Source organism: Arachis hypogaea, chromosome 2 (genome assembly GCF_003086295.3).
Source record: "Arachis hypogaea cultivar Tifrunner chromosome 2, arahy.Tifrunner.gnm2.J5K5, whole genome shotgun sequence".
NCBI classification, from domain to species: domain Eukaryota; kingdom Viridiplantae; phylum Streptophyta; class Magnoliopsida; order Fabales; family Fabaceae; genus Arachis; species Arachis hypogaea.
The window spans coordinates 72,464,725-72,476,664 of NC_092037.1; the positions used below are offsets into that span (position 1 = coordinate 72,464,725).

Here is an 11,940-nt window from a genome sequence, read left to right on the forward strand (position 1 = left end):
AGATCTGTGTAAGAAAACTCAAGTTTCTTACCAAATTGTTTAGTGGGTCTTGAAGAGGATTTCAAAACGAACGCATGACCGCTGACGGTTCCTCAATCGGAGCTCGAGATCAAAAGTTATAATTGAAATCTAGCCAAGGTTTTGCATGTCTCTTGCTCCCCTTCATCAATTTCCCAGCATGTTTCATTATGAAACAAAGGAAGAAGAGCTGCAGCTCTTATTAATTGTGGGTTTGGGTTGGGCTTTGGACCCATTTTGGACTCGGTTCGATCGACTCATTCGATTCAATCTTGGGTGAAATTCTTTAAGATTGGTGTCAAAATTCTTATTTTAATTAGCTCTATCTCATTAAACTATAAAATTAAATTTTTTCAATTTATTTTATTAGCTAATTATTTACTAATTTTGTGAGTTTTACACTTTGTTTATTTATAGGTACGAAATACTGAGACAAGGACATAAAGACACAGCATTGTATTTGACAAATAAGATACAGATAGAGATATTATGTCCAGAAAATTGAATTAGTATATTTTATATTCATTCTAATAGAAAAAATACAAAAATATTAACAAAAAGATCCCACTTATTTTTTATTTTTTTGTTATTTTTATTAATTTTTTATTATGTTTTTTTCAAATTTTTTAAATAAAAAAAATAAATTAAACTTTTATAATTTATTTTAATTTATTATTAAATAAAATATAAAAATATTAACTTTTTGTATCTTAATTTCTTATATGTTGTTTTAAATATTTTATGTATTCTCAAAATTTAATGCAGCTTAATTGATATTTTAAAAAAATAATTAATCTAAAGCCAAAATTATTGAGATTTGAGGATAGCGGTTCGAACCCTACCTCAAGCATTTTGGAAATATTTTTTTCCTTTTCTCTAACTTTTTACCAACGCAAGTTGGCACAGATGGATGAGGGTCTGTGTCCCTTAACCATCTCTCCCGGGTTCGATACTCACTAGAGGATGGGAATGGAGCTTGCTTGCTTGGGAGGGTCGCCCACTTTGTGTGCCTCTGCAGTACCCGAGGGATGGGATTAGTCATTGGGCTTCCGGCCTGATGGATACCCTGGTGTAAACCAAAATTATTGAGATCTAATTACCATTTTAACTCAATCTAATAACTTCAACTTGCAGGGACCATTGATTCACCGAAGTTCCTTTCCCGAACTAGAGAGTTGAGAGTGGGGAAGGAAACACAGGGCTAGGCAGCGAATACATCCAATAGCCCCAATATCCCTTCGCCGCCGCAGCTTCCGTCACTACATCCGCCGCCGCTGCTTCCCAATTGATTGCAACATTGCTTTCAACCTCCTACTCCGTATTTTTCTTTCCTTATTTATTTGTTGCATACAACTTGTTTGGTGAAAATCCTCACTGAATAGTGCTAAAGAAAACACGTTGATAAAAAATTCCCGCTTTTCTTCATTTTTTTTCTTTTTCATCTACGTATGCTTCTTGTTTCGTATTTGTAACGTTAATGGCGTCCTCGTTGCTTTGTTTGATTGTTATATCTTGCAGAAGAGAATGGGAAGAGTAGCACTTGCCGCAATTGTGAGTTCATGGGTTATTCTTGTCACCGTACTCGTTAATCGTGTAGTTCCTGATCCCTATATGGTAATTGGAATAATTTAAGTTAATATTAAAGATGGGATGTTTTTGTTTACAATTAGAGTATTCATTCCCATGATTTATTTGATTTTATTGTTGTTGTTGTTATTATTGCAGGATGAGATATTTCATATACCACAGGCTCAACAGTACTGCAAGGGAAATTTTAGGAGTTGGGATCCCATGATAACCACTCCTCCGGGCTTGTATGTAGTTCTCTCTTGTCCTTCTGAAATGATTTGTGAAAACAAATAATAGTAGAATGAATCTTCTCATGTAAAAGGTTTCTGGGCTACAAGGTCATGTGAAAAGAGAATGACACAAGACAATAACATAGGACCCTGTAAACCCTATGGGATACAATTTAATTTTAATTACTACAAGGCCATGTTTTGATGAGGAGGTTTTGGAGGGAAATGATGGATAAATAGTGATCTAAGTGAACATTGCGTTATTAGACAACCTGTAAAATATGATAAACGAAATGAAGGTACTAGTGGTTTATCTGTAGATATTGTATATAGTTTTGTTTAATCTATATAATTGATCTCACTTATTGAGTAGCAGCTTCGTTGTTGTTGTTATTGTGAGGAATGAAATAAGAGGTTATCATGTAACTTCAATCTAACTGTATTCATCTGCACTTTGCACGAGCATTTTATATGCTCCTCTAACTTGAGAAATAAGAATTTAAGTATTCAACTCACACCTCAATCAGCAGTTGTTTGAATGTGATATGGCTGTTTCCTGGGAAAGATGAAAGTGTTGGAGTTGGTGACACAGTAAGAGAATGATCTTCAGTTGTTCTTAAGCTTGTACCATTTGGCACTCATGAAATGTATGCACTATCACTCGTGAAGTATTCAAGTGATATAGTGTCCTATTTCCCAAAAATATTTTTATATGAGAATTTTATTCATGAATAAAAATGTTAGAATGTATTGATTGGAAGATTGAGTTAAATACACATGCGCGATAAAACCAGAGCTGTAGCTGAAAATTAAAAAATTTCATGTTCCAAACCTCTAGAGACTTTGGTTACTGATAGAGACCAACTACATTAATTGACCAATATGGCTGATTCCTTCTATTGGGATAATGATTGCTTGTTTACTTAACCCTCTTGCATTGATCATGTTCTTTAGTAAGATAATGTCAAGTGCTGCCCAAAAATCAGGATTTAGAGATTGTGGGATTAATGATGCTAACAATCTAATTAGATCAATAGAATCAGCAGTACAATGTAGATTAGCATCGAATATAAAGCCTACAGTTGATAATTGTAAAACCTTTTTGCAGGTACTATCTTTCACTTGCCCAGGTTGCTTCTTTGTTCGGGTTTTATTCTATTAAAGACACATCATCTTTTTCTGATTTGTGCTCTTCTGCAATTCTTCGATCAGTTAATGGTGTCTTAGCTGTCATATGCTGCATAATATTATATGATGTAATCACTCACTTGAAACCCACCCTTGATGATAGAAAGAAAATGCTTCAGGCAGTGGTCCTATCCCTGTACCCACTTCACTGGTTCTTCACTTTTCTCTATTATACAGATGTTGCATCTCTCACTGCAGTGATGGCTATGTATCTTGCAAGTTTGAAGAGGAATTACTGGTTTAGTGCATTGGTAAGGTATATTTAAACTTTTATATTCTGAGCTATCAATACATAGTGAAAGTAGATTGCTATGTGAGTTTTGGTTTGATGTAGGAGGAATCTCTTCATCCAAGTTCTTTTTTGATATCATATGGCATTCCTTGAGCCTGTGGTCCTTGAGAGATTAGGGATTTTGAAACATCATAGATAATAACACTTTGAAGTTTCAATAACAAAGTGTGGTACTTCTTGCATTCTTGTTGAACATACTTTTTCAATGATCTTAGGAGTTTCTAATTACAATCTTCAATAAGAATAAGTAAACAAACAAACAACAACAAAGCCTTATCCCATTAGGTGTAGTCAGCTACATGGATCAAACAATGCCTTTGAACTCAATCATGTATCTTTATTCTTTTGAAGTTGAAGGAACATTAACTTCAAGATATTTCCTAATCATTCCTCATTGTTTTTTTGTGCCTGAGCATGGTTCAAATGAATATTTTTATTGCTTTTCTTTATCGTTTATGCTTGTCTTTTTCTGTTTTGCTGGGATGGTTTTTTGGCTAGTGTATACAACTCTCGAAATCATATTACCACTGTTTACTTCCATTTCTGTTTTCATACAGTTTTCAATACATTCATTGGAGAAGGGTGAAACCTCTCCGGTTCACTCCATTTTCTCCATTTTTCTATTACTGTTTCATTGTTTTATTTCTTGCCTGTGATATCATTTGTTAACTATCCTTTACAGTGTCTACAAAGTTATGATTGTAACTTCTTTCATTTGAGTTGTGATAATAACATATACAATTTATTGTGATAGATTGGAGCCTTTTCAGTTGTTATTCGACAAACAAACATTATATGGGTACTTTTTGTAGCATGCACTGGGATCCTAGATTATTCTCTGAGTCATAGAAAGGGTATTGTGGGGAAGGCCAAATCAGATGTATGTATTAATAATCCTAGTTCAGAAAATTCTACAGGCAAGAGTAATGTGGGATTATATGTGAAAAAGCGAAAGTCTGTTAAATCTGTGGATACTGTTGAAAGCTCTCTGCCTAGGACACCCGTGCCTACTTTCGCTTCTTCAGGTTCATTTTGATTTCCTTGATGAAAACTAAAGCTCTAATGTTGAGTAAAAGAAAGTAAAGGGCTAATTACATATATATCACTCCCATTTCTTCATGCGATACTCTTTTTTCTTATATTGATATTATTTTGCAGGTTTGGTTAATGAAGTTCAGACAATCCTCTTAATGTTATGGCATAAGAAGTGGGAGATTTTAGTATTGTTTAGTCCCTATCTTCTGGTGTTTGTAGCCTTTATTTTATTCGTACGTTGGAATGGGGGTGTCGTTCTGGGTAATATTCTCTCGCATCATCTTTTGTGACCTTTTGTGCCGCTAAACTGTCTTTTTCTTACATATCTTAATGGAAATGCAGGTGCAAAAGAAGCTCACACCGTTACCCCTCATTTTGCTCAGATACTTTATTTTGGTTTGGTTTCTATATTGGCTCTGGCTCCAATGTATTTTTCCATTGCTCATTCTCTGGATCTATTGCATTTGTTACGGAGAATTGGACCCCTCTGTTGTTTCTTTCAGGGATTTGTGGCCCTTATTGCTGGCTTCCTATCGGTACACTTTTTCAGGTTTGATTTAGAATAACAGCACCAGTGATTTTATTGTTCATGAACTGATCATGTTCATAAACTGAAACTTATTTTGTTGATGTCTTCAATTAGTTATTGTCACATAATACATTGTGTATAGCAGTTAAATCTAGCATAAACAATTAGTAGTCTTCTGATGACTTCATTATATTCACTGTACCCAAATTTAGAAAGAAAAAAAAAATGAAACATTTAATTCTCTTTAAATTGGTCCTCAAAAACTGAAATTAAAACAATCTATTTGATGTAAAAGGTTTTACATCGAAAGGCTTTTCAAATATTGTATATTTCTATATTTGTTATTAGAAGACCAGACCCAATAAAAACTCATTTGTTGAACAAAGAAAAAGGGGTGTTCACTCTTCTATCAAGCATTAATCTATACATCATAAGATGCTGTGCTAGTGCTTTGTTTTCCTTTATTTATTGTGTGAATGTTGCATTATTTACTCATTTGGAGCTTAATCCATTTTCTCTAATACAAGAACATGAACTCTGCTTCTATTACTGTTAATGGCTTGGTAATCCCTATTAAATTTTAATTGCAGTGTGGCGCATCCATATCTTCTTGCTGATAATCGGCATTACCCTTTCTATCTCTGGAGGAAAATCATCATGGCTCACTGGTCAATTAAATATTTATTGGTTCCAATTTACTTATGTTCATGGCTTTCCATAATTCATATGCTGGGTTAGTACAAAGTCTTCACAAGCATTCTTCTTTTCCTTTTTTCTTTTTCGTTCTCCTTTTCTCTTTTTTTCGGTTAACCCAGGTTATAACCATTACTATTTTGCAAAACAGGGAGATTTCAAAGGAAAATATGGGTATTAGCATACTTCTTGGCCACTGCTGCTGTTCTTGTACCAGCTCCATTGATAGAGTTTAGATATTACACCATACCATTCTATTTTCTGGTGCTTCACAGCAATTTTCAGGATAGTGGGAAATGGTTTCTCACAGGAATTCTTTACATTGGTATCAATATCTTTACTATGATGATGTTTCTGTTTCGGCCATTTCATTGGGATCATGAACCTGGAATTCAAAGGTTTATATGGTGAAGCAAGCGGCGTTTTTCAAATGAGTCATGTATACGTATTTCTCTTTTGGCATGTATCTTGCCTTTGATTTCAATAGAAAGGAAAACATACTGATTTTCTTTGATAGGTTTTACCAATCAGCTTTCTTTATACATCATTGTAAATACGAGTGTATTGATTTCTGTAGATCTCATATTTTGGTAGATAGGAAAACAAAATTAGATTCAGTTGAATTGGTCATATATAGGTCCATTCTATGCTCAATTTTTGGTGGCTTTGTTTTCTCGTAACTTGTTTCGTGGTGGCGCTAGGTTCAATTTCAGGCTCTTCTCCTTACTGCCAGAGTTTCCAGCAATATAATTCCTTGACTCGAAGAAGGGAAACAATTACAGCAATGAATAGTCATTGTTTCAAGGGTGTTAACACCGTATCTTTTGCCTACTGCTTTTTTAACACCGTATCTTTTGCCTACTGCTCAAAGACTAATTCGTTATGAATCGAGTTTTATTTAAAAGTTTATTAATAAATTGCTGCATGTGAGACTCAATATATGCAATTAGCTCTCTACAATTGAATAAAAAAATGTCGATTTTTGTTTCAATACTTGTAAAATAAATAACTTTTTATATATCTCATCTTAGCAATTTAAGATAAATTATTTTGTTACCTTGCATTAGATTGTTTCAAACATTAAAATTCTCAATTTTCAACCCGAAACACCTGAGACTCCCTTTCATGTCGTATCATCCATTGCCAAATACTAAGAATGTAGATACTCCAATAAAGAGACTAATTATTTTGATGTGAAAATCCTTCTTTTTACCATTAAATAGTGAATTCTTTTGTAAAGTTTAATTTTAATGTTATAAAGATGTTACGTTTATCTAAATAAGTTATAATCCCTTTAACTCGTTACTTTTTCTATATAAGTCTTATTTTTAAAAGTGCGACTAAACGAATGGATGTCTTTGGCATTTTAATTGGAGTAGATGGCAAGAAAAGGAATAGGAACAAACATAAAATTCACAGCTATAAATGATCTCCAAGTTTATGAAGATGACAAATCCGAATCATTTAAAGATTAATGACCCCAACCAATCTAATATTCAACATTATTACAATTCGAACATGAACATGTACCAGGTTACATGATGGACAAAGATATTCCCATGGTGTAGATGCAATAAAAGAGATATAATGAAGAACACTAATGCTAAGATCTATACCTTTAAATAATTTTGGTGCATCATAGCACTGTCCTACACAACTTTCTCACTATAGTCTATAAAAGAATTGGCCGCAGACTGAAGGGTTCATAGTTGAATGATCAGCAAGAACCACGTTGAAACTATATTATGAGACTAATTATCATCAAAATGCTGAACCACCACCCTTTGTCTTTCCAAGCAACACATCCTTTGCTTCATTGATTTTGGATGCCAGGTAATGGCTGCCACCCGCATCTGGATGATTCGCAATCATCACCCTCCTATGTGCTTCTTTAACCTTATCCGTGGGAGTGTGTTCTCTGCCATAGTGATAATTGAAAATCAACAATGGAAAGAATAGCTTGAGGAGGCAACCATATAAAAATATGGAAAACAAAAAACAAAGCGTCAAGGTAGAGATAAAGCCTTCCGAGCTTTCTGATTAATTAGCCATATGCACATTCAAGAAATTATTGACATTTTATAATTAAATGTCTATACAAGGTATTCATAAATTTCTATATGGATATTCCAGAATTTAACCCACAACAACTTTTCTCGTCCTTGGAAAGGAAGGAATGTGTTCAAAAACCCAAATCACATACAAATTTAACGGCTAAACAAATCAATAGAATATAGATTGATTAGTGTAACTCTTTATATCCCAACCTTCACAGCATCAAGAACCAAAATTTCAACACTGAAAGATTTAACACATTTGATTTATTATGCATTAGGCATGCATAACTACAGGATTCCAAAGATATGATGGGAAACCTCAAATTTTAATTTTTATCCAATAAAGAAACATCAAAATTTATTGAAAACAACCTCTAGAAGGACAACTCCTCAGGCACATAGCCACATACAGTTTGTTTTTCCTCCTCTAAGTAATCGAGACACCATCTGACCATGAGCATCATAACATAATCTTTAAAAATATATATAAAAAAAAGGTAGTACCTAACACCAAGTATGAGAGCTGCTTCCCTCCTAGTCATGGCAGCGTGGAAACCACCTTCATAAAATTTACGCATCCTAGGTGGTCTCGCCTTGAACGCTTGCCAAGCCTGAATACTATATCTGCCAGCATAGGCAGCAGCAGCTACAGCAAGCCCTGCAAAAAAAGGTGTGGCCTGTTCCAAGTTTAAGTTTCAGTTCCAGAGCAAAGAAACAAATGTTGTAAATAAACCACAGAACAATTAACAACCACCGGTGCCGCCACTACCACTCCCAACCCCACTAGATTGGATGCATGAATCATTCAGAGCAACTTTGTCCTTCCAAAAACAATTTGGGGAAAAACAAAATAAAAATTCCCACAATCTCCACTCCGGAACTAACTTTCTATGCTAGAAAACCCTAAACTTCAAATTACAAATAAATTTCAGCTTGTGATTCTCAAAACATGAATTTGAAACCCTATGCTTCCAAACCAACAACACGATATCATCCATACTCCCACATGTTAACTGAATTGGAGCTTGAAATATCTAAAGTTTCAAGAATGCAATCTTGCAAAGTCATCTCATCACTATCTAACACCAAAAATAAGAAACAGTGCTTCCTCATGGAAACCTAGTTTTATTTAGAACAAGCTCGAAGATTAGGTTACAAAAATAATAAATTTGACAAATAACGAATGAGGGCATACCATAATAGTGGTTGTACCCTTCAATCAAGATGTCTAAAAAGCGTGAACTCCGTGCCAAAATTAAGTCTTCAGGAAGCCTGCGGAGAATAAAATGAAAATAAGATCTTTGTGGAACTTTTAAGTTTTAATATATTTCTAATAGCCTTCTCAGCATGATTAATTACTCACAATACAACAACAAGAACAACAACACAGCAGTTATATCTTATATCTACTCACCCAATTCAATAATTTCCTTCCATCTAACCTAAATTTTTCCCCCTATAAAAAATAAATAAAAAAATATATTTCAAAACACAGCAAGCAGATTTTCACAACACCGTACCTTCGGTTTGAAACAACTTGATTCAGCGGCATCAACTTCTCTACAATACCCCGAATTCCCTTTGCGGTCCACCTATGAACTTCCAAGGATAATAACTATTTCAACATATAGCAGGGGAAATTTTCAGAAAATCAAAATAGTAAGAGGCATTACTGTGGTGGAGACGCGGCGGCGTGGAGCTGAAATCGAGTGGCCGACGGTGGCTGATTGGAGGCTGTGATTTTCTGGGGGGTTTTTTGTGCAGATTGTGATCGAACAAGGCAGAGTTAGGGTTTTTATTGTAAATATTTTTCTTTCATGGGTTTACGATCTCTCTCTTCTTTTTTATATCTAATTTTCTATAAATCCATTCGTTTCTCTAGTTGCGTACTTGCGCAGCTTAATACGAAAATAGTAAGACACTTGATTTTTCTAGAATGTTCTTTCTTCTCATTACGAATGTTTTCTTTCGATTTTTTATATAAATTAAAAAAATTATTATTTTCAAAAAAAAAATATAAGAACATTATTTATAAATACGATTTTTATTGGAGATTGCATGTAGTTAGTCCAATAAATAACTAATTATACTCGTTTGTCCAGTATTTAAGCAAATTGTAACCGATGCGTATTCTATACCTTGGCCACTTAAGCAATCTGAACATTCAATCCAATTTTTGTCTTTTTTTTTCGATGGACATCACAGCCCTTATCCAAAAAAAAGGGATATATCGGTCCATATCCCATACTTTTGTGAGACTTTTTGGTTCTTCCATTATCTTCTCTGACCAAAATAGACGGAAGTTGCCTACGTGTCAGTTAACGTTGCTGAGTTGGAGGTTAACAGTCTGTTAAGTTCTACGTGGCCATTAGAAAATGGACAGGGGTCGATTTGTCCTTCTTTAGAGACCTAAAACTACGTCGTTTTAGTGGTTCTCGCCACGTGCTATTAGGAAATGGTAAGGGGTCGTTCTGTCCCGCTGTAGAAACCAAAAACGACCTCGTTTTTAGTCTTCACTGAAACACAATGGTTTTAAAGTGATTCGACGCTACTAATCTCTCACTCTTCTCCCAACCCAAATACAAGCCCTAGGAGACTATGATTGGTAATGGAGAGCGTTGTTCATCATCAAACCCACGAAGCAGAGACGATTCAAGCTGGAGCCTAAATTCTGGTGGGAGTGTTGGAGCTCCGAGGAAGAAGCAATGGGTTGTCCCAATTTGTTATTGTGGTTCTCATGCAATATTGTTCATGTCAGGGACAGTGAAGAATTCATATAGATTATTCTTTTACTGCCTAAAATTTAAGGTAGTTTTTGAGGGTTTAGCTAATTTTTTGTTTTCAATTTCTATTCCACAGATGATAACAAATGTTATACTTTTTGGTAGACTGAAAAATGGCATTGCAACTTCTTTGCATGGCTAGATGATTATGTATCTTCATGTGGTGAGGATGCTAACAAGGCTGTCTCATTTGGGGAATCAAAGTAGAAGCAGAATCAATTGGAAAGTCATAGTTATGTGGTGGATAACAAAGTTAATGAGTTCGAGGAAAGATTAATTAGTTTGGAGGATCAGTTAGATTACTGCAGACTGAAAATGGGTGAAAGTAGATGTATTAGGTATGTGTTTAATTTGTTAGCATTTCTGGGTGGGGTTGTAATTGCAAGCTTGTTTAGAACAAGTGTGTAAGAATTTGATAGCTGAATTTTGTTATTTCACTGAGTTGAGTTGTGAACAACATTTTTTATGATAAATGAAGCATGAATTATTGTGGTGAATTTGTAAAATTTGAACCATGGCCTGTGATGAATATGTTAAATTTCATCCCTATATTGATAGATAATGGCATATATGTCATGACATAAAATTAACAAATATACATGCTAGCTAAGTAGCACTAAATATCTACAGTCAAAGAAACATCCATGTTAATATATTGATAATAAAAGAACATTACAGTTGTTGAAACAACTTAACACATAATATGCCATTCAAAATATGGGCAGCAACATGGCCCTGGGTCAGATAACCAAAATATAGAGATCTCAACCAAAAGCCCTATGTCTAAAACCAGTAGTAGTAAGTATCAAAACATAGAAGTTTTTTTGAAGCAAAACATGTGTCCTAAAGGCTTGTAGCCAAGATACAAAACAGCAATGAAAGGTACTCCAAGTTCACATCTTCTTAGGTGGCCTAAGTTCTGGACGCTTGAGCTTGGGAGTGGGCACAAATTTGAAAATCCTTGAAGCAGTTCCCAAGCTTGCAGCAGCCATTGTTTCTGCTGATATTGCACCACCTCCACTTGTTGGATTTGTCGGATGAGCTATTGGGCCATGAGTAGGATTTGCCGAAGCATGGGACGTAAGTGCTGGACCTTGTCCTAGTTGAGATTTGAACCAAAGTGTCGACCTTGGTGCTGGTGGGGTGTGGGCATGAAACTTGACATGCTGGGTGTTGGGTTAGATTGATCTATTGTAGGTGGTTGACTGAATTGCACAAACTGAGTTGGTGGAGATGGGGGCCTGATAATAGGGTTATTTAACCTTAGGATTGGATTGGATTGAGTTGTGAAGGCTACATCAAATGACCCTTGTTGAATGTTGCTTGGATTTGTTGCATGTTGGACCTACAAAGAATCTGTGTTACAGTCCTAGATAATTTATGAAAGCTAAGGTAATTAGCTTTAAAGTATTAATATAAAAACTTTACCTCCTCTGATTGTGGGGCATTTTGTGACAAAAAAATCTCTTAAGGTGTACCTTCTGGACCTACACCACTTGTTTTTTTCTCTCCTCTTGGTAGTTTCTTCTTATTTTTCTTAGCTTTT

The 11,940-nt window shown here is 34.8% G+C and overlaps 2 protein-coding genes across 3 annotated transcripts; one reads left to right on the forward strand and one right to left on the reverse strand.

Moving 5' to 3' along the window:
• Nucleotides 1-998: 998 nt before the first annotated feature.
• On the forward strand, nucleotides 999-6,234 carry LOC112747851 (dol-P-Glc:Glc(2)Man(9)GlcNAc(2)-PP-Dol alpha-1,2-glucosyltransferase). The gene is made up of 9 exons (XM_025796060.3): nucleotides 999-1,336; nucleotides 1,537-1,632; nucleotides 1,744-1,832; nucleotides 2,926-3,256; nucleotides 4,052-4,322; nucleotides 4,456-4,593; nucleotides 4,675-4,882; nucleotides 5,452-5,594; nucleotides 5,706-6,234. Exons 2-9 carry the CDS (start codon nucleotides 1,543-1,545, stop codon nucleotides 5,963-5,965), a joined length of 1,530 nt encoding a protein of 509 aa, XP_025651845.1. The 5' UTR covers nucleotides 999-1,336; nucleotides 1,537-1,542; the 3' UTR covers nucleotides 5,966-6,234.
• Nucleotides 6,235-6,966: 732 nt separating this feature from the next.
• Nucleotides 6,967-9,660, reverse strand: LOC112747858 (mitochondrial import inner membrane translocase subunit TIM14-3). 2 transcript variants are annotated; one of them, XM_025796067.2, is made up of 5 exons: nucleotides 9,285-9,660; nucleotides 9,132-9,210; nucleotides 8,807-8,883; nucleotides 8,116-8,288; nucleotides 6,967-7,472 (listed from the first exon to the last, which is right to left on the reverse strand). In XM_025796067.2, exons 3-5 carry the CDS (start codon nucleotides 8,807-8,809, stop codon nucleotides 7,316-7,318), a joined length of 333 nt encoding a protein of 110 aa, XP_025651852.1. In that variant the 5' UTR covers nucleotides 8,810-8,883; nucleotides 9,132-9,210; nucleotides 9,285-9,660; the 3' UTR covers nucleotides 6,967-7,315. The 2 variants fall into 2 exon arrangements, with proteins under 2 accessions (XP_025651852.1, XP_025651868.1); XM_025796083.3 differs by having other exon boundaries at nucleotides 9,132-9,203; nucleotides 9,285-9,567.
• Between the last annotated feature and the right edge of the window lie 2,280 nt (nucleotides 9,661-11,940).

Excerpts from the sequence above, each read along its gene's own strand:
- LOC112747851 (XM_025796060.3), top strand. The coding sequence starts at position 1,543 with ATGGGAAGAGTAGCACTTGCCGCAATTGTGAGTTCATGGGTTATTCTT. Across the intron at positions 3,257-4,051 it reads ATTACTGGTTTAGTGCATTG|ATTGGAGCCTTTTCAGTTGT; the intron begins GTAAGGTATATT and ends TTATTGTGATAG. Across the intron at positions 4,883-5,451 it reads CTATCGGTACACTTTTTCAG|TGTGGCGCATCCATATCTTC; the intron begins GTTTGATTTAGA and ends TTTTAATTGCAG.
- LOC112747858 (XM_025796067.2), bottom strand. Across the intron at positions 7,473-8,115 it reads GCTCTCATACTTGGTGTTAG|AGAACACACTCCCACGGATA; the intron begins GTACTACCTTTT and ends TCACTATGGCAG.